This window comes from Populus alba, chromosome 19 (genome assembly GCF_005239225.2).
Source record: "Populus alba chromosome 19, ASM523922v2, whole genome shotgun sequence".
NCBI classification, from domain to species: domain Eukaryota; kingdom Viridiplantae; phylum Streptophyta; class Magnoliopsida; order Malpighiales; family Salicaceae; genus Populus; species Populus alba.
Window position 1 is genome coordinate 7,999,622 of NC_133302.1, and position 22,497 is coordinate 8,022,118.

The following is a 22,497-nucleotide window of genomic DNA, read 5'->3' on the forward strand; positions in this document are numbered from 1 at the left end:
CGAAGTTAAGGGATCTGACAAAATCAAACAACATATCAGGTCATATATATAATCAGTGAAGGAGGAGGGGGGCTGGGCCCTGCACGAAAATACCCCTTTTTTTATAAATTTAATAAACATAACTGAATTTTTTTCTTGGCCCCCTTAAATAATGATCTGGGCCCCCTTAAATGTTTTTCCTTGCTCCGCCCCTGTATATAATAAACTTAAAATTTAATTAATTTGTAAATTATTTGATGGACTCGATTTAATTTTTTAATTATTCTAGCTTGGAATTAAAAATATATATATATTTATTTTATAGATAGTTTTGTTTCAAGTTAATATTTATCACATTTATCATTAAAATTAAAGAAATACATATGGTCTTGGACATGTGACTAAAAATGGATATGGGATTTCAATTAATTAAAACATAATGAATCAAGGTGCATGTTGGATTTGTTCCTTAATAATTACTGGTTCAAGTTGGTAACTAGAAGCTTATCTAATTATTAATTTTATAATTTTATAGGATTAGTTAAAATAAGTATAAACTATTTAAACATCCATGGTTGCAAAACACACAAAAATTTATGAATCACTAGAGGCTTTTGAACAAGTCTAAGCAGCATTCTTTTACGAGTCCTCTATTCCAAAACCTCTCATAGTATTCACCATATGTAAAATCTCTGTAAACTGCTGGATGATCGTCGTCAATTAGCTCTTTAGGGGGCGCTATGACAGCATCTTTCGAAGGACAGTAGAATGTTGGTATGGATATTCGCTCTTTGTTACAGTTCACCACTGCTCGATGAAGCACGCTCTTGTAACGGTCATTGCTTAGTACCTTATCATAATAAATAAATAGATTAATAAAAAACACAACTTAATTAGAGTTCCATCAAAGTTTATATATATATATATATATATCGTTTTTAATGCGTTGATCTTAAAAATAATTTTAAAAAAATAAAAAAAAAATTTATTTTAATGCATTTCGACATGAAAAACACTTTGATTTAAAAGCAACCGCAACTACACTCTCAAACATATTATAAAAATTGTTTTAATGTTTTTAAATAAAAAATAAAATAATATTATTTAAAAAAAATAAAATTAAAACAATTTTATTCTGAACAAAATTAAAAAAACATTATTGAAATTGACCCATTAAATCTCTCTCAGTTAGAGTTTGTTTGGTAGTGTAGTTGCGGTTGCTTTTCAAATAACTTTTCATGTCAAAATGCATAACAGTGATGTTTTTTTTTTATTTTTTTAAAATTATTTTTGATATCAGCACATTAAAATAATTTAAAATATATATATATATATATATATTAATTTGAAGTTAATAAAAAAAATAAAAAAATTTAATTTTTTTTAAAATATTTTTAAAACACATAAAAAAAAATGAATTGTGAAATGATCCTTAAAATCACCGAGTTCAAAGTCGGCAGGGGACGAAAGTAGACAAGGCTTGGGCCAGGCTTTGAAAGGTTGTTAGACTTTTTTGATTTAGTCAAATGTAAAAATCATAATTCCAGTGTTGGCAATTTCAAAAATATTGCTTTTCCACGCCAACTCCGAGGCTACCTTATGGGAAGCCATACGCACATACTCATTAATTCAATGATGACGTATCAATCCTATCTAGAGGTGAGAAAAAAAATAAAAAACTAATTAAAAAAAATAATTAAAAAAATCAAACTATAAAAAAAACAATTAAACTAATTAAAATTTTAAAAAAACCAACCGGTTCAATTTGGTTTTGATTTTTTAAACTTGAAACCGAAAAAAACCGAATCGAATTCAAACCAGAAAAAAACGGAGCTAAACCGGGAAAAACTGAGTCAAATTATTGAATTTTTTTTTATGAATTATCACAATTTAACTAATCTTGTTTTTTAATCTTAATCGTGATATTTATAAATATTATAATTCTAAATCATGATAATTAAATTATCATAATTCTAAATAACAATATATTTCAAAATTAATTTTTATATGTATCATATCTTAAAATTACTACATGCACAAGCCATGTTATTTTATCTGTAACTATATTAATTATTTGCCAATATTTTAAATTTTATGAGCTAATAACACAAAATCTCCACCAATCTAATGCTCCGATGATCAAGTCCGTTTTTTAGAAATATTATTTTGTTCCGATGACCGGAAAGTACAGAGAAGTTCACCTGCATTTGATCACCAATGTTGATAATGAAGGTATTGGGAATGGGATTCACAGCAATCCACTTGCCATTCCTCAGAACCTGCAATCCAGGCACGTCATCTTGCAAAAGAATGGTGATTAAATTAGGGTCGGTATGTCCTGGCAACCCATACGTGAGCTCTGGCTGTGGACACGGTGGATAGTAGTTCATAGCCATATGCTGTCCATGCTTGCCTAATTTCTCATCTATGTAGTCTCTTTCAAGCCCCAAGCTTTCTGATATGGCCTCGAGCAGCTTTAACACCAGACCTCTAATACTTGTACAATATTCAGCCACATCTCTCCTGGAACAACAACAAAAAAAATAGTGTTATAATTTAGCCCCTTAATTTATAATGTTCTATAAGTCAATCCTTTTAGTCTTGAAAATCATAAGTTAGTTTCTTACCAAAGTTTACTGTTAATTGTTTCTGAAAATTCCCAAATTACCCTTTTCAGATACAATTATAATTTTGTAAGCTAGCACATTTAAAACAAATTAAGGGAGTTTTTTTTGTCGTTTGTAAAATAACACAAGTATAAAAATAATTAGAAAAGTAACATAGTTAAAAGTATTGCAATTAACATTCGCGACTAGTTAAAATATGCTAGTTTTCTAATTATTTTTTCAATTATGTTTGTTTATTTTTTTTTTTTAACTATGCTAATCAACAAAAACAAATTCCTAATACTTGTATAATATTCAGCCACATCTCTACTGAAACATGAAACAAAAATAGTGTATTATGATTTATCCCCTTAATTTTTAATGTTCTATAAGTTAATCCTTTTTGTTTTGAAAATCATAAGTTAGTTTCTTAACCAAAATTTAGTATTAATTATTTTTTAAAAATCCCAAATTACCCTTTTCAAATACAAATATATTTTTTCTCTTAATAAGTGGGATTGGAAATTTTAATTAGTTTATTTTTTAGAAAAAAAATAATTTAATTTTCATTTCAAGTGTATTTTTAATTTATCTTGTAAAAAGTGAGGTTGAAAAAAAACAAATCATCAAAAAAGACTAAATTACAAACACATACGAAAATATAAAGACTCAATATTAGATTTTCCAAATCAAAAGAATTAACTAATAGCATAAGGATCCAACGATATTTTATTATATATATAAAAAAAAGGATGTGATGTGTAGTATTAATTCAAAGTATATCGAAATAAATAAAAAATGGTTTGAAAAACGGGTGGAATTTAGACGTTACCTGAATGACGGGGGATTGCAAGGCCATTCATGTACGTATTCTTCAAGAGGGTAACAATGAAGTCGCAAGAAATCTCTCCAACTAGAAATCTGTTCTGTCTTAACATTAAAGCTTGTAGACAACCTGGTGTTCTTAGTAGGATCATCGGAGTAACTTTTTAACCTTTCACTTGCAGGCAAATTGAAGAATTGTCTAGCTATGTTCATGACGTTACCGATCATTTCCTCTGGTATCCCATGATTCTTCACCTGAAAACAGTGGTGCATTTATTTTGTAAGAACATTAACAGCCATAGTTTTGAAGCATAACTACAGCAAGGATCTGCACGAAACGAGGAGAAGAGAGAGAAGGAAGGAGTGAAGTGAGCAAGGAATAACAAAGAAAAATGAACACGGTTTTAGCTAGTACCTGGAAGAAGCCATCGTTTCCGCAAGCTTGGCTAATTTGTTTGATTATAAGAGAGTGGTTAGGACCATTAAGGCCGTGAAGGTCAATTAGAGGAATGGGGACGTCGGAAATCTGAACATCGGAGAGATTGGGGCGGTCGGAGATGGGACGGATGTAGCTGGTAGGAATTTGCTTGACACCTGATGATGCAAGGTCGGCTAGTAGTAGATTAGCAGGGGAAGACATGACTAGGTGAGAATGCAATGGAGTTCTTTCTGGTATGTTCTTGAGCTGATGGAAATGAAGACATGGAAGTCCATACTTATAAGGCTTGATCAGCCGCAATAATTGATGGTTTCCGATGGGGCTCCTTGAATTTTTATTGGAGTGGGGTTTCACCTCCCCTACCCTTTCTTGCTTTTTTTTTTCTTTTTTCTTTTCTTTTCAGAAAATAGGTTAAAAGTAATTTACAGTGAAGGTTTTTTTATTTGTTCTTTTAGAGTCGGGTTTATTTCCTTGAATTTGCTCTAATATTCAAATAAAAAAAATTGAACTTCAAGCAGGACAGGAATGTGTATTTTCTTTTCAGATTTTTTAGAATTTAAAATTAAACAATAGTAAATAATTATTTTTTTTAGTTTTTAAGTAGAATTAAATGAAAAATAACACGAAAATAGTGGCAACATGAATAAAAACTTATAATACAAGTATCATAAAGAAAAAAAAAACCAAATTAATTTTTATATATGAAGTAGGTGATCATATAACCAGATTAAAACTTGTGTAAATAAAATTTTTAAACGGTGGTGGAAAGTAAAATTAAAAATTATATAACAATCAAAAACCTTAAATTTAAAAATAAATTAATTATAAACTAACCGATAAATCAATAAAAACCTTTGTAAAAAAAATAATAGGCTAACACTGAAAATTATCTCTAAACCTGTATCAATCCTGAAAATTCTGTTTAGGATCCTAAAAAGACAATTTAAATCTCCATGGGTTTACCCCAAAAATTCCACATAATGCCCCCAATTTTTATTATTTTTATATATGAAGTAGGTGATCATATATATAGAAAAGGCACAGAGTAAAATAGCCATAAACTGTTTATGTAATTAAATATAATATAGTGCTAGATCCGGGTCATAAACATAGTAAAATTTGGTTTAATGTAATAAAATTATGTTTAACTTCATAGAGATCGGAACAGGCATGCTCTATCAAAATAGATTTAATTTTATTGTAAAAACCGGCATTCAACTCTCCAGGTCATTTTCATTATTCAATACTAATATTTTATGATTTTATTCATCTCTTTATTATATAGTGGTTAAAAAACCATATCAATTTAATGGTTTAAATTATCACGAGAGATCACAAGATATATTTTATATTATTCTTTAACAATAATACATTTATTTAATATAAACACGTATGTGTATATATTTTATAATTTGGTAAAGTAATATTTGCATAGTTAAATAGTATTTACAGTTTGACCAATCAAAAAAAATTGTTAAATATAATAAATTTAGTGCATTAGCACATGATAGTTTAATAAAAATATAAACAAAATCATATAAAATGTATACACATAGAGGGATAATCATCATTTTTTATCTATGTTTTATATATTTATTGATTTATTTATGACTAGTTTGCATAGCCATGCCTCGGACCATCCCTCGGATCTTGAATAGAAAATACAGCATACAATCACCCTTACAGAAACACAATTAATATTTAAACACTCAAATCGCATGGGTTGTAAGAAAAAAAATAAAGTGCTTCACTGAGGCACATGGCTTGGTCCAATAATTGATCAACAATAAATAAATGACACCTACTAACTAATTAAGTCGGCCAGTTGCCAGTGTTCAGGAATCAACCAATCTCTGGAATTATGACGTAAGAAAATATACGACATGCCACTGACATCACTTCAAGAACGTCATGCATATCATGATCAGCTATTTTAGCAATTTTTTAAATAGTTAATTTTTTTTTTTAACTATTTACTAACTATTTATCATCATTATCATATATAGAACTAATGTTTATTAATATGCTAAAATTGAAGCAAGGGATTAAAATGATAAGAATTTAAACAAGTAGAACCATGGATGTAATTTGTCAGTAGGACGGTATCCCGTGGTGATTGATTGTCATGATGTTATCCATAGGGGCGGAGCAAGAAAAAAAAATAAAGAGTCAAATTATAAATTAGGAGAGCCAAGAAAAAAATTAAGTTATTCTTATTAAAATTATAAATATTTACAAGGGAGTGACATTTTTTCGTGACATTTTTTTGCAAGGGCTAGGGCCCTGCCAACCCCTGGTTATCTATGATATGTCAGCATTAGGGTTGCAAGTGGCGACTATGATGACGTAGCAATGCATTTCTTCGAGAAATAGCCAATTTGTTTGTATTAGTGATACCAAAATGGATTAATGGTAGATTATATTAAGAAAAAGACAAAAAGAGGTTGATGAGATGATAAAAATGGTGATCATATTATATTATATTTTAAAAGATGTGAGAAAAAATATCATATAAGTATTGTGAATATATATTTATTATACCATGAATCATACTATAAATATAAAATGTTTATACTGTAAATATAATTGTAACATCAAAACACATTGTTTTTTGGTTGAAAAATATTATTGGATATGATATGACCATCAGATCTAATGTTGTTAGGTCTGGCTTATAGCCATATCTAATAGCATTTAGGACCCAATAGCATTTAGATCTTGCTCCGCAGCTAGACTCAAGCCTATAGAATCTCACTGGACCGCCAGACACAATTTCCTTGCCCATTAGACCTAATGTCTTTTTGTTTGGCTCTATCGCCAGACCCAAGAATCTTGCAATGGGAACCAAGGTATTGGGTCCAATATGGCTATCAAACCCATGTTATTGGGTCTATCAGCCAAGTCAAACCCATGGTATTGGGTCTAGCTGTCATGTGAGACCCAATACCATGGGTTTGACATGGTTGCTATCATAATAATAAGACCCCGTCTGGCTCGGTGGGTTAACCCAATACCTGGGATTTTGGACGAGCCTGTTTCATTCAAAATTCAGGTATGTAATTAGCCTAGAGCAAATTGGTTGACTTGTCGGGTTAACTCGAAACTCAGGTGACCTGAAAAAAATCAGGTAAATACTATTTTTTTTTTAAATATGTTTTTTCTCCTATACACAGACCCTTTTTTGTCTTTCATATTTTTAATTGGTTGGTAACTTATTTCAAAGTTCACTCTATAAAATACTAGAATAATTTTTTTAATTTTTTTTCAATATGAGATTTGAAGCTTTTTAGTATATATACTCTATGTTCATAAGAAAAAAAAAATTATATTTTTTCAATGTGGGATAAAAAACTTTTGAAATAATGTTTTAAACTTAATTACTTATAACATGTATAATATATATCCACATTGATTGTTTTTTAATTTTATCATATAAAATATTAAACCTCAAATATTTTTATTTTTTTAGGTTGACCCGAGTCAACTAGTGGAATCCGGAACCCGGCCACTTGACCAGGTCAATCACCAGGCCGAGTATAATAACTATATTTGTCATGAAAATGTAACTTTAAAGAATGCAATTGAAAAGAAATAAAGTGATGTAACCAATTAAAAAACTAAAAACCAAAAAAATAGACAAAACCTCATTTCTTTTGTTTTGTTCAAGGGCCTCTTTTAAAAAATATTGATTTTTTTTGTTATATGTTTAATTTTTGGAGTGTTTTTTCTTATTCATCTATGATTTTGTTTTTATATTTTATATAGACAAACTATGTTTTTTAAAATAAAAAATATTTATTTTTAGATAATATTCTTAATATGTGTAGCCTTACATGTTATTCCTTTTTTTTTATTTAATCAATTTAATGTTTTATTTTTTAATATTCAATATCTTGATCTACATTTGTCTCTCGATTTTTTAAGTTTTGTTTTTAAGTGTCATTAATGATTTTTTATTGATTTATTAACGCATATAATTCTTAGTTTATTTAATTATGTGCATACATAAATGTTTTGATTTGTTATATTTTATGAACCACCAAAATAAGTTGAAAAGCATACATAAATATTTTTTTTTATAAAAAATAAAATATTTGATCCATGACGGAGCGCAAGTTCCATAACTAGTGAGGAATAGAAAGATGATTTTTGTTTATTGTTTTTTTTAATTTTGAGATGGTTTCTCACTTTGTATATTGATTTAAATTAACTCGTAATAACTAACAACTAATAAGTTATTTATCTAAGTTGATGATTATTAGATATAAAGCTAGTTTAGTTGTGTGATTTTTATTATTTTTTAATAATAAATATATTAAAATAATATATATTTTTATTTTTTTAAAATTATTTTTGATATTATTGTATCAAAATAATTTAAAAATAAGAAAAAAAATTTAAATTTAAAGTAAAAAAATTTAATTTTTTTTAAAAATATTTTTAAAACACCAAAATAAACAGTAAAATAATCTAAAAAAACCTTATTACTATTTTGTTTAATGTTGCCGACATATCAGTGCTCAGTTAAATTCTTCGCCGGGCACTATCATAACGCCGACTGATGATGGAAATTGACTTACAATAAATACTATGTTGTTGACAGCTACATTCTGAGGCTGTTGAGCAACTCTGTGGTCATGCGGGACCTACTGCTGGTGCCCGAAGCCATCCTTTCACACAAGAATCGACAACAATATCACAGCCAACTGCCTCCCTATTCCTGCTATCACGTTGGATTAAAATTTTCTCGAATTTAAAAAATAATATTTAAACATTAGAAATTATTTTAGAAGTTTCTTTAAACACGAGACAATGATTTAAATTTAAAAATTTATGACTTAACTTTTTATTTAATAATCATAATGTATTTGTTGAAATTATAACTCGAGTTATATAAAACTCTACTAAATCAAGTTATTATTTTTATTTTATTATATAATAAAAATATAAAAAATCAATTTATTATCAATTTAATATTAAAAAAATTAAATATTAAAAATTAAAAAATATTATGGTACACACTAGTATGGACATTTATTAAACTGACTACAAGTTATTTTATTAAATTCTAAGATTCCTTTCAATTATGATCTGACAAAACTGGACGACAGGTCACGGATGAATACAACAAGAAGCAGGTCCCGGGATTTGGGTTCTCACATGCTACGAAACGACGCCTCTTTTTTTTTTTTTTTTCTTAAATAATGTTTAGGTATTGTAACCTCATTTTAAGGAAGAAAAACAGCCACCTCGAGTTATAGATACAGCTAAATCAAATAAATTAGTTTTATTTTAATGGAATAAATAAATTTGACAATAATAATAAATAAACTAAAAAAAACAACAACAATGAAGATAGCGTGGGGAAAAAAATCAATGCAATTTAATTTTTAACTAAAAGGAAAAATTTAAATAAAAATTTTTAAAAAATTAACTTTAGTCAACTATAATAAACATAAATCTAAATAATAAAGAGCAAGTTAGCTTGGATTAATTTATTACATTTGCATATAAAAAATATATATTTTTTAAAAATTACAAAGCTCATTTAAAAAAAAAAACATTGTTAAACCATAGTTTTGAAATCTAATCTAGCTTGACTGGTTGACCAAGAGCCCAGCTGACTTGGTGCTAGAATCAGACCGGGATAAAAAAAATAGAAAAAATCACAAACCAGGGTGATCAAGTAAAAAACCTAGTTGTAACCCGTTGATTATTTTTTTTTACCAAAACAAATGTGTTTTGATTTATAAAAAAAATTAAAATTAACTGAGGTGACTTAATGATCTAATCAAAACCTGTTGACCCGGGCTTGAACCGGGTCAATAAACTAGGCTTAAAAATACTGTGCAGAATAATAAAATCAAAAAAGAAAATAAATAAATAAATAAAATACTAACCTGTAATAACATTTCGACCCATATACCATGTCATCAAACCTTTGGTTAATGAAATAAATCAATGCTAGATCCAATTGACAACAGATACGATCGGGTTAAATGGATTCTGACTAAGTTTGTCAGCGTCATTTGCTTGTCTGGTATTTTGTCGGCATCGTCCAGCTGGATCGAAGAGCGACTATAATGAGGGTTGGTAAGCCGGTCTGATCTTGTTAAATATCACTAGATCTAGAGCCATTAATGCGTATATGCAAAGAATAATATATGAAACGTGGCAACCTTGTCTCTCAGCTAGGATATACTTCAAAACTTCTGGGCACGGCAGCGATGGTTACCGACTATAAGAGAAACTTTCCACTATCATAAATTCGTTTAATAACAATAAAATTTATTAATGAAATATTTTTATCAATAATTTAAAGTTAAAATTACCAATAAAAATTTTTCTATCCATAATTCAGTTGGTAACTACTGATGAATATTGTCTATCGGTAGTTACCGACTAAATTATAAACAAAAAGATTAGAATTAAAAAAAAAGAAGACAGGTCGTTGACATTGGAGGTTTTGGCGGGGTGGTTTTTTCCGACAGAATTATCAACGGATTCAAAATGACAGACCCGTACTGTAACGTGATCGATTCACTATTAAAAATACCGACGGATTTGAAATGGCGGATCCGTACGGTGACGTGTCTATTTTTCCGACAGAATAGTCGTTGGAAAAATTTAATATAATTCCCTGTTGCCGACCCTCTCCTCCCCTATTTCTCCTTCTTCTTCTTAATCCCAACTCTTCCCATCTGCAAACAACCAACACCCACACAAAAATCTCCTTCATCTCAGCACAACAAGTTATATTTCTTGAAGTTTTGTGGTCACAGCATACGTGTTCTGATTTGCCGATGAATTTTATCAATTTTTGTAAGTAATTTTATCTTTTTAAATTTTAGCATTTAAATGTCAATTTTGTTGTTTTTTTTAGTATATGTATTTTGTTAGTAGATGTACATGTTTTATTGTTATTTCTCAAACAAACTTGTAGTATATGAATATATAATTTTATACCTATTATGGTTTGTTTTAGATTTTGTAAGATTGTATTTGTTTGTAAATCGTTAAAACTTTATGGAATTACCGAATTACATGTGCTATTTTGAAATAATTAATAGCTTGCTTAATGGGTCCGTTTTAAGTTTTATCAATGGTATTGCGGTGTGGTAATTTTCATAAATTTATATATATTAATTAGTACGTATGGACGTTGATAAATGATCATAATGAATATTTAATATTTATGAGAAGTTGTGATTGGTTTGTTGGATAATCTTGAGGTAAAGTAATATTTTTGCAAGTTTATTTACCTAATTTAGTTAATTAATACATGATTTCATTATAATTTTATAGAGGTTTGATATATATAAGTCATGGATGATCGTTCATGGATTTATCAAGATTCACCCTAAGAATTGCGGAGGATGAATTATTGTAACGGGGTTCAGGGTTTTATTAATTTCACAACATCTATTCCCAAAAATTTTACTAGAGGCGGTATTAGGTGTCCATGCAAGAAGTGTCAAAATAAAAAGTATATGCATCTAAATGTTGTAATGATGCATCTTCTACACAAAGAGTTTATGGAGAATTACCAATGTTGGTATGCACATGGAGAAGTATTTGTTGGTAAGAGGAGAATGGGAGAAACGGTGGTGAGGTCAACTTCTAGTGCTAGCAACGTGCATGAAGCGCCAAATGACAACACTAATCCTTACAGAAATATGGTTATGGATGCAATGAGAATGAATCAAGGTAATTTCAGTCATTGTCCAATCGTAGAAGAAGAACCTAACGCAGATGCAGCTAGGTTTTTTGATTTGTTGAAAGATTCTGAAGAACCATTATGGGATGGTTGCACAAACCACAGTAAATTATCAACCGTGGCACAGGTGTTCACCATCAAGTCAGATCACTGGCTGAGTGAGGCCGGGTATGACAAAATTATTAAATGGGCAAGAAGCATTTTACCTGAAGGGAATAGGCTAAAAGAGAACTTCTATGCTGCGAAGTCCATGATGAAACCCCTCGGTTTAGGATACCAGAAAATTGACATGTGTCCTAACTTCTGCAAGTTATACTACCTTGAAAATGCTGAGATGACCAAGTGCATGACATGCAGGCATTCCCGTTACAAACCCAAAACTGGCAAGGGAAAAACTCTAGTGGCATATAAAAAACTTAGATACTTCCCGATCACACCTAGACTGCAGAGATTATTCATGTCACCAGGGATTGCTGAACACATGACATGGCACCAAGCACATGATGCGGTTGATGGTGTGATGGTGCATCCTTCTGACGGCAAAGCGTGAAAACGCATTAACAGTGTGCATCCTCACTTTTAAAACAAATTTGATGTTTTTAGCATTCAATTATTATGTTTATTAAATTAAAATTATGTTTATAGTTTAACTGTAATTTTAGACACCACTAGAAAATATAAATGGAAACACTGACAATTTTTTTTTTATCAGTATATTGCGGTAAACTTTATCGACAAAATTTTTCATCTCTGTATCCATTGATAAACAATAACAAATTTTTTTCGTTGGCATATACTAATAGAATTGCAGTGAAAAAATAAGGAATAAAAAAATACCAAATAATATGCTGACGTGTAACTTTTACCGACAACGTTACATAAGTAATTAACATGGTGGTAAAGTACGTCCTTAAATATACTTATGGAATGATTTCTAATTGGAGTTAAATGTGTTTTGAGCTCAAGTGAACACATACATCTTCATTATAATCTTCTACGTCGATGAAGATGATAATAACGACGGAATCGACGTAGAAGATTGTGATGAAGATGAGGACGAGTCAATTGACAAAGAAGAAGACAACTTTGATAATTTGCAAAACACTAATGTGTAATGCCATAAACTATAATGTAATATTTATGGAGAAAATTCAATTCAATGTAATGACAATGATGATGTTAATTTATTATTGAATAATTAGTGTGTGTGTGTGTGTGTGTGTGTGTGTGTGTATTGTGAAGTGAACTGGTGTTATTGTGTTGTGCATGCAGTTGTGAATTTAAGTATTGGCAAGATGGATGGATAAGGAATACAAATCAAAACTGGCACCAGACAATATTTTTACTTCTATAGAAGTATCGACATATGTGTTTTTTGGTATATTCCAATGACGATGAGAACTGTTCCCCTTCTCTTTAGCCCTGTTCACTTTTCAAGACATTGATAATTAATGCTTTTTTTTTTTGCCAACGGAATCACCAATCAAATGCTCTTTTTGATTGTTGATTGTTTACTCTTTTAATGTCGGCATCATCAACTGAATGAAAAGTTGTCGGTAATATATTTATAGTATTTAAAGGGTTTTTGAAAATTTTCATGCGAAATAAAAATTTCAATTTGACTTCACAGACAGAATCACTAACTAAAATGTTAAAGATATTAATATTTAATATTATGTCGGTTATTCTGTTAAAGATATTAATATTTAAACCTATAATAAAAGACCATGAGCACAACAGATGAGGCTTCATCTTCTTTATTCTTCTCATTTCCTACTCTCTTTGATAATCACGAGTTATTAGGTGTCGACTGAGAACAAACACCTGAGGCACATGCATCGACTCAAAACGTGGGGTCGTCATGTGTGATGTCGCAATGTCGGGGGGTCCTTTCACAGAAGGATCCATTTACCTGCAAGTACGAGGCCCTCTGAAAAGACGACCTTTCAATGTAAGTTTATTTTGCTTTCACAACATGTTTAATAATTTTTTTAAAATGATTTTATTTAATAAATGTAATTTCAATTTTACAAACATTGAGGCTGCAAGAACAATAACATCAACATTTAAATCATCGATGGAAATTCTATAGTTTCAATGGAGCCAACTTTCCAAACATCTTGAATGGAAACCATAGGTTGATGTATGATTTTCAAGTTTTAAAGTTAGTATTAAATTAAATATATTTTTTATTATGTTAATTTGGTTAGTTTATTGAAATTACTAAAATTTTCCTTTTATAAATTTGCACTGCAAGGAAAAATTTGAATGGGAAAGAGTTGATTGTAATGTTACGAGGAAGGTTTAAGAGAATTATGCCCCAACTAGGGAAGATTGAAATCAGGATAATTGTTTATTTCAAATATTAAGATAATTTATTGGTAAGATATAGGTTGTGTGATTTTTGGTACAAGGCTTAAAAGAAAGCAAAAAAATATACGAGAGAAAGCGAGTTTCTAGCCTGGAATGACGTGATGATTTGATAGAATTGCTGACCACCATATATCTCAAAGGTTGTATGGGCAGAATACATTTAACAAGTGATATGTGTGCCCTTCATGCGATAGTCATAGTTCGGTGCAGGGAACTGGCACCATGATGTTCATGGTTCTGTTACCACACACATCGGTAGGTCTGTTCCGTTTGTTTCGCATGTAAAGCGGATGATAATAATTTTTGTATTCCATCTATTTTTTATTTTGTTATTTTTTTTATAAATATATTTAATTGACAACATTTCTATCTCGCAGGCTATGGTTCTTAGACGCGAGGCAAGCCTGATGAATCTTTTTGTTGAAACACATATGCGAAGTGATGACCATCAAAAAGAGGTGCATCAACTCATGGATAGCCAAGCTCAACACTTTGTGGTATGTCGGTTTTCAAAATTTATTTTTATTAAGTTATAATTTCCTTTAATTTGATGATTTTTTTTTTCTGTGATACATATAACAATCGCTTGAAGGAGAGGTACATGGACAATTTTTTGACTCATTTGAATATTGATTTAGTTTTGTGGTTGGAGACAAGATTATCTGGTGGGCCCGATAGAAATTGGATATAAGAACTCTCTAGCATTATGTCTGAAAACTTGCGGACAACTCGTAGTGTTGATGCTCGCAATCGGTTCCGATCACACTAACTCTAGAGTTTGCGGCGATGTTAGACCAACGAGTACAAAATTAGACAACCCATCTTAATAAAAAAATGAACAACTCACTACGGATTATGAAGAACTCCACCCAGTGGTAATGGAGATGGGATTATATATGGCGATCCACGACCAACCTCTTACTTTTTCTCTAGTGCCGCCTCTATTTTAAATTTATTATATTTGAACCTAAAATTATTTAAATTTGTAATAAATATTTAATTTTTATATTATTTTAATTACTTTTTATATATTTGATTTTTATTTAATTATTTTTCTACTTTTGTTCAATATATTGTTTTTTTTTAAACATTTTAAATTATTACTGATAAGGTTACCAATATAACATTTTTGTCGGTATATTTCAGAGAGTTGAAAAAGAAATACTGCAAATACCATTGCTACTGTTAACTCTCCAACGAAATTACAAATGGTATTTACTCTGTAATAAGTTACATTTACCGATGGAATGAAGCGGATATATTTTTTTTGGCGTGCTCTATCCTTCTGTCAATCCATTGATAAATTTATTAGTGACAAACTCATCTACAAACCATAAATTACGGACGAGAATTTTTCTAACAGACTATTTCTGTCCGTGATTTCATTGGTAAAATACTTACCAATGGACTGTGTGAGTAAATATCGACAAAAATATTTATTGGTAAAACTATTAAATTTGGTAGGGAAAATTTATGAAATTCTGATTTCTTTCTTTTTATATGTTATTTTATTTTCTTTATGTTGTAAGACATATGATAAGAGACTGCTCTGGATTTCTAAATCTAGTTTACAAGATAACGTTATATTTTCACAAATTTGATATCGTCACAACCCTTAATGGATAAATATGATACGTTGTTTTTTATTTTCACAGATGTCAATTTTAGACATAAGATTCGTTCTAATTTCTTGATTTTTTTCTTATATATATAATTCTAATCAATTCTCCCTCCAACATAGATTATTTTCTTAATTGAAATTTATTCAACATAGAGAATATCCTTGATTTTCGAAATTTTCTCTCTAGCAAAGTAGAAACTTTAACAATAGTTTCAACATTTCAGATGGAACGCAAAAATTGAATCAAAACTTTTACCAAAACACGAGATCAATTCCATCTGACGCCGAGCATAGACTATAGCGCAGGCAGATGTAGGTAAACAAGGCCAAGGCCAGGATGTCAAGTGAGAGTTTTGAGTAGTTGACAGCAATTTGATCATGGGGATAACTTAAAATTTGTTTTGCATTTCTTTTTTACCACAGACATTTCCCATTTGCCTGTTGACATTTTGTGTGAAAAATATTCACAAGAGTGCCAATTTGCGTGGGACTTTGCACAGCTAAGTATTTGAAGTTTCCTTGGTGGGTGGATGGGTGGTTTCATGGTGTCAAAAACAAGCAAAACTATGCCACAACCCTTCATCTCACGAAGAGGACTCATCGCTGAAGCCTCATCTTCATCTTGAAATGATGATTATCTATGAAGAATAATAATACTGTTTGGTGTATGATAATTAATCCCATTTAAAAATGGAATATTTGCGTCTTCCTAAAGTGAAAATGACTTGTAATCTAACAAGGTTAGATGTACCAAGTACTACTCGAATCTCTTCATCCTAAAAATAAATGTCAGGGAGGCTGAATTGGCCAAGCAGCAAGCACATATCAGAAATAAAGACCAACAACCAAGAATACATTTTCTTGTTTTTAAAATTGTTATGTTTATTTTGATTTTTTTATATATATATTTATTTATTTTTCATTCCTTATTTTTATGCATCGTAGAATCATCCTTCTTAACGTTTAAATCTTATGATTGGTGGATTAATTAGTGTAATTTGTTTATTACAAAAAGGGCCTTATAGCATATATATTGAACAAACAAATGTTGCATTTTATCACACACATATGTGTGAGTGGGTATCCCTTAAAATATGCGTGAGTGCAAGAAATTAATTAATTTTTATTGAATATGTGGTTCCATATAAGAATAGAAGAAGAATTCATAATTATTCAAGAAGAATAAGATGGAGAAGAAAAGGGGATTTGGGAACTCAAAATATTTTGAGAAGAAAAACGACACCAATATTTGTTAAATTTATCATTTTTTAATAAAATGCTACTAATATTTAATTTTTTTTGATATTGTATTAAAGGTTTGTTGATAAGTAATCATGAATTAAGCATTATTTTTACTTGAAAACCATATTCAAGAATAATATAAAATTATTTTTGAAATTTTATCTAATAATTTAAATTATTAAATTAAAATGAACACATGCCTTGTAATCATAATGTTTATAAAGTGTGCAGTAACCGATATGTATGATTAAAGAGAGGGCCTAAGACTAATATGCAACTAAATTCATCAAATTATAAATAATAATCATAATAATGTTGCCTCTCATCCCTAACCTACCCTGGTCCATAAGCCATCGAATATCTATCAGCACTGAATAATTGCGAGCTTGCTGCAGGTTGAAACAATTCTCCCTTCTAACCAGGGACCAGCTTGTCAGGACAGAAAACGATGGCTGCCGACTAATCTTGGCTGGTGATGGGATCATAATTGAGCTACACATACCCTTACATATCCAAAAGAAACGTACAGAGTGGCACATCTAAACCACTCGTTAGGTTTTGATGAGTCCAACTCATAAAGGATCCAAGTCAAAGTCAATGTTGTGAGCCGTAAGGATCAACAACGATATCAACATTGATCATTCATTCACATGCTTTGCATTGCAAAAATCAACACGGTCACACACCACACGGTGTCTTTCAAAGACTATGAATGGATAATTGGACCTAATGGTTAGACTTGTCAAGTCCTATCTCACCCATCTTGATTTGAGAACTCCCATTTGTTCCGCGCATCTCTTAAATTAGGCACGTTTTGATTGAGCCCTTTTGACTTATAGTTTCATGTAGCTTATATAGAACAAGACCTTGCTTTTTTGATTTCCAAATTCAGCCACACCTAAAAGATAGCAAAAAATATATATATCCAGGATAGATATGATGGAGCGTCCGATATGTCGTTTCCAGAGCATAAATGGTGACCTGCTAACCGATATCATGTCTCGTGTAGATGGTTCAGCCCTCGCTTCGGTTGCTAGTACATGTTCTGAGCTCCGAGGCATTGCTCTTGATCAAAGCTTGTGGAAAAAGTTGTGTCATAGCAGGTGGCCTTCCACTGCTCTTGCAGAAGCTGAACATCTGATTTCAGGTTCTGTTCACGGTTGCTTCGACAAATTCTACTCGGACGCCTGCCCACTTGTCTTATATGATGAAGTTGCCAATGCCAACCCTTTGAAACTGCTTGAATGTGCTGAACTAAATCCCCGCACATCTCCTTCTGATCTACTGTCATTGATTGATGTTTATTACAAGAACAAATGTGTCCTCTCGAGGATCTCGGATGGCATACCTGAGGCTGTAGATATATTCAAACATGGACTTGTTGACAGCAGCTTGGAAATGATCGCTGACGAGCGACAGAAATGGTTTCTAAATTACCCATTTAAACTGGAATTGATGGACCTTGAAGACGATGACGATGACGATGACGATGACGAAGCATTAGCTTCTCCTATATCATCACTCAATGAGGCTGGAAAATCAAGAGAAAATCTTTGCAAGAAGCTGATAGAGGATTTCAGGTTGAGTTGGATACTAGTGGACAAGAAGACAGGCAAAGCTGTTAACCTCTCAAGCTGGAAGCCATTATCAGTACAGAAGAGTTGGCCATATCATGCTACTTATGTGATGCAATTCGGGTGCGTTCTACCCGTGGAAGAAAGTTTGCTTCCTCAGAAGCTGGCCAGATTCATAGTAACAACTAGATTCAGGATGACAGAAAGAGGGGAGTGTCTCAAATGGAGGGAAATCCGCATGAGAATTGAGAACATAGAAGGTGCCCATGTCAATGGAAGGAGTAGTCTGATGATTCTGAATAAGGCCCTTTACAGCCAGCGCAGTACAAATCAGTTTAAAGTGGAAGAGGGATTAAGGAAGTATGAGAAACAGAAGAGAGAAATGATGAGGAGAAGGGAATCCAGGGAAGCTTTGGCTGACAGATTATTTACATTAATCGAGATCACTGTTTTTGTAATTTTATACGTTTCTCTTAGGTTGCTAGTTTAGCACTCTCATATCAAGGGGAGGTGTACATTCTCTCAGACTATTAGAAGATTCTGCACCGCACTCTACTGACAAGGTAATTGCCCAAGTATGGGCTGAAATTATACTTGATAAATTATCCATTTTAATCTGGAACGTTGGACCTTAAAGATGAAAGCGATAATGACAAGAGCTTGACTTCATTGTTAGCGTTCAATGAAGCTGGAAAACCATGAGATCATAGCAAGAAGCTCATAGAAAATCTCAGGCTGAGTTGGATACGGGTTAACAAGGTTCAAAACATTCTCTGTACAGATGAGTAGGCCTTACAACTTAAAAGCATGCTAATTATGTGATGTATATTGGTTGCATTATACCCGTGAAAGAAACTTTGCATCATGTTAATGACGCCATGGAGGGAGTAGCTTGAGAATTCTGAACAGATTAAGCCCCTAAACAGCCGATCCAGTACAAATATTGGCTGATAGAATCTATACATTCATTGAGATCGCAGTACCTAAGTAATCCCTTACTATGCTATTGCTATTTTAGCATTCTCATATTGCAAGGGCATGTAAATTCCCTCCGCTTATTAAAAGACCATACGCCACAATGCTAATTAATTGCCCAAAAATTGGCTGAAATTCAACTGAATAAATCTTTTACAGATCAATGTTAAGAAAATATGTGTTCCCATGATAAATGCTAAGAATGGGATACAATATAAAACACAATCTCTGCTCTCGCACAAGAGTTCCCATGATAGTTTGCAGGACATCTTCGGGGGAAACTTTCTTGAAGTTCAGCGTGGTGCATTGAAAAGAGCTTTACTGATTATGCCAGTAGCCTCGATGTAGCGTTCCACACACCTGGAGATGCAGCTACTTTCGCTCCCACTCAGGCTTGACCCTGGTTTTGTGATACACTTGGCAAAGCATTTGTCCCTCACAGTCTGCATTGAAATGGAATTACAATTAATGTCGACAATTGCACACAAATGCCAGTGAAGCTATTGCAAAGTACAAGACATTGAGTCCCATTTCTCAAACAGGAATTCAAGAAAGCACTGACAAATGCTTGTACGAAAAGTACCACTAAAGTCAACTTTGTGATGCCACCAAGTCCAAAAAAATCCGATTACAAGTTCCAGCCACTAAAGTGATTCGAGAATAAATTACCTCAAATATCCTCCCTAGCACCTGACAGATTTTTCAAACCATGCGAGTCAAAGAGAGGACACCAGAGCTGCTAGAGACCCTAAACTCACTGGTTTTTGAGAGATCAAGTGGAAGTGCAAATCATATGTGTAGATACCTCAACCAGTATCCTAAGAGAACACGCTTTACTAAGATACAAATTTGTACATGAACACAGGTGTTTATATGTTTCCTTCTGTCACAAAAAATACCAGGAAAGTAAAGCCTGTGCATGACTTTGTAACGAGATGGTATATGTGTATATAACCTCCACTTGAATGATAATTACAAATAATTAAAGTAGCCAGGGTAAAACCTCTTCTTAGAAATTTGAAGTTACACAAACAGCTATTAGGCTTAAACCAATGAAACTGCGAGTTCACATTCATCATTTCATTTTACGAACAAGAATGCCATCTGAAATTCTAATTTGATGATCAGAAGATAATTTCTAATTCCCGATTCCCGCATATAGAATTACACAGACAATCCAACGCACGCAACTAGGCTTCTTAGCAATGAGAAAATCCAACCTAAGTGGTGCATAAAATATCATTAACACACAAAACGTTAAACCATCAAGCTTAGATGTTGCAAACTCTTTTACCACCCAATGACAGCAGAGAATCAACATTCCACCTAAGTCCTCTCCCTAAACAGATGAGATAAACACCAAATTACATGAATTGGGTACGGAATAATACTCCCCAGCCCTTGCATTGCATTCCCCAAAAATTGGAAACTTAAAGCGCAACTCTCACATTAGAATAATAATAATAATAAAACCCAGATAAAAAAATTCAATCTTTGAACTAAAAATCACCTATAGCTCATCTTTGACGACTAAAACAATATCATCTTTAGTCATTCTTTAAGCTAAAAACACCCAAAACCAAACAATTTCTCCACTAAACCACCAAAGATGGTAAAGAAACAAAGATTTATGCATTAGAACCAAATAAAAAGAGAGAAAGAGAGTGATTAATAAAGAAAAGGGGAACCTCAAGGAACTCCTGGGCATAAGCTTGTGCAAGTTGATTCTTTAACTGGTCCTTAAAATCTTCTGCTGACATTTGGGGTGACCCAGATCCCATACTTGAATGTGAAGAAAATGAATCCATTACTTCTTTCTTGTTCTTCTCTCTGTTTTCCTGTTGGCTCTGTGACTCTGTTTCGGTGCTTAAGGAGAAGAGAGGGGCAATATTTCGATTTAAACCCTAGAGAGGGCTGTGATCCTTCAGTTTTCAGTTTAAGAAAATCCTTAAACCCTGGTCGGCCCAAGTGACGTTGTCCTGAGCCAGCCTAGTTACAGAAAAATTGTTGCAGCCCAAAGCATCACAACAACTTTGTCAACAGAATTTCTTTGTAAACATCATTCATGGGTGAATCTCTCACTAGTTAATGGATCCCATAAATCTAAATTTCTTGAAAGTAAAATTAACATTAATTATGATTTGTTTATGGTGGTTCAAATAGTTTTCACAAATGGAATGAGTTTGGATTAAATCTTGGTTAACATGCAAACAGGTTTCAATTTCTTTTTGTTAGTAGGATACTATTATTTATTGTAAGGTTATGTTTAGTTTTCTCGTTGTAGAGGAATACAATTTTTTCTCTCATTTTTCATGGATGTTGTTTTATTTTTATTTGGGATTTAATTTACTTATACCTATTTGAATTTTTATCTTTTAAATTTATTTATATTATATTTTATATTTTAAATAATTATACCAAATAAACTTAATTTAACAATAACCTTGACGTGTTAATGGTTTAAATACTATCACAAAGAACATATTCAAAATAAAATAAATTATAATTATCTTATTTACTACTAGTCATCTCATTAAAAAGAAGAAAAAAACACTAATAATGCACAATATATTACTCATCAAATATGATTCATTATTTTTTAAAGTATTTTTTATTTGGAAATATATCAAAATAATATATTTTTTTTAAAAAAATATTTTTGATATCATGATATAAAAACACTAATAAAATTAATTTAAAAAAATTTAAATTTTAATAAAAAAAAATGAATTACACAGCAACCTCAAAGATATTAATAGTAGAGGCCACCTACATTCTTGTGATTTGGGCTGTAATTAGACCCAAAGACAAGCCTCAGTGAAAAGCCATAGTTGATTTGGTCTTGGTCCTTGAACCATTTTTGGGTCCATGCAAAACAAGCATACATGACCCCCTTTGTTTTGATGATCCACTTCCGAGGCAAGGTGAAAGATCAAAATATATAAATCAAACTGGTTTGATTTGCCACGCTATGTGGTGGGATGAAGTTTTCTTTTCAACACAAAATAGGGTGTCAATCAAAAGTTTTCCATGTGTATTTAATAAAATAAATAGTTAATTATATATGTTAATAAAAAATAATAAATATGTTAATTCTAATAAAATATTGATTTAGAAAGTTGAGATAAAAATGTTATTTTTTTAGG

At 31.2% G+C, this 22,497-nt stretch overlaps 3 protein-coding genes across 3 annotated transcripts; 1 reads left to right on the forward strand and 2 right to left on the reverse strand.

The window, feature by feature from the left end:
- Nucleotides 1-415: 415 nt before the first annotated feature.
- On the reverse strand, nt 416-4,109 carry LOC118046723 (protein DMR6-LIKE OXYGENASE 2). The gene is made up of 4 exons (XM_035055717.2): nt 3,826-4,109; nt 3,418-3,665; nt 2,181-2,502; nt 416-829 (listed from the first exon to the last, which is right to left on the reverse strand). Exons 1-4 carry the CDS (start codon nt 4,048-4,050, stop codon nt 584-586), a joined length of 1,041 nt encoding a protein of 346 aa, XP_034911608.2. The 5' UTR covers nt 4,051-4,109; the 3' UTR covers nt 416-583.
- Nucleotides 4,110-17,741: 13,632 nt separating this feature from the next.
- On the forward strand, nt 17,742-18,866 carry LOC118046768 (probable F-box protein At2g36090). Its single transcript, XM_035055779.1, has one exon. The coding sequence runs from the start codon at nt 17,742-17,744 to the stop codon at nt 18,864-18,866; it is 1,125 nt and encodes a 374-aa protein (XP_034911670.1).
- Nucleotides 18,867-19,458: 592 nt separating this feature from the next.
- Nucleotides 19,459-21,269, reverse strand: LOC118046724 (uncharacterized). Its single transcript, XM_035055718.2, has 2 exons — nt 21,040-21,269; nt 19,459-19,794 (listed from the first exon to the last, which is right to left on the reverse strand). The coding sequence occupies exons 1-2, from the start codon at nt 21,157-21,159 to the stop codon at nt 19,645-19,647; spliced, it is 270 nt and encodes an 89-aa protein (XP_034911609.1). The 5' UTR covers nt 21,160-21,269; the 3' UTR covers nt 19,459-19,644.
- Between the last annotated feature and the right edge of the window lie 1,228 nt (nt 21,270-22,497).

Bases quoted from the DNA above. Each gene is read 5' to 3' on its own strand.
- LOC118046723 (XM_035055717.2), bottom strand. From the start codon at position 4,050: ATGTCTTCCCCTGCTAATCTACTACTAGCCGACCTTGCATCATCAGGT. The intron at 3,666-3,825 runs GTACTAGCTAAA...CACTGTTTTCAG, and splicing joins GAAACGATGGCTTCTTCCAG to GTGAAGAATCATGGGATACC. The intron at 2,503-3,417 runs GTAACGTCTAAA...TTGTTGTTCCAG, and splicing joins TGCAATCCCCCGTCATTCAG to GAGAGATGTGGCTGAATATT.
- LOC118046768 (XM_035055779.1), top strand. From the start codon at position 17,742: ATGGAGCGTCCGATATGTCGTTTCCAGAGCATAAATGGTGACCTGCTA.
- LOC118046724 (XM_035055718.2), bottom strand. From the start codon at position 21,159: ATGGATTCATTTTCTTCACATTCAAGTATGGGATCTGGGTCACCCCAA. The intron at 19,795-21,039 runs GTTCCCCTTTTC...ATTTCAATGCAG, and splicing joins ATGCCCAGGAGTTCCTTGAG to ACTGTGAGGGACAAATGCTT.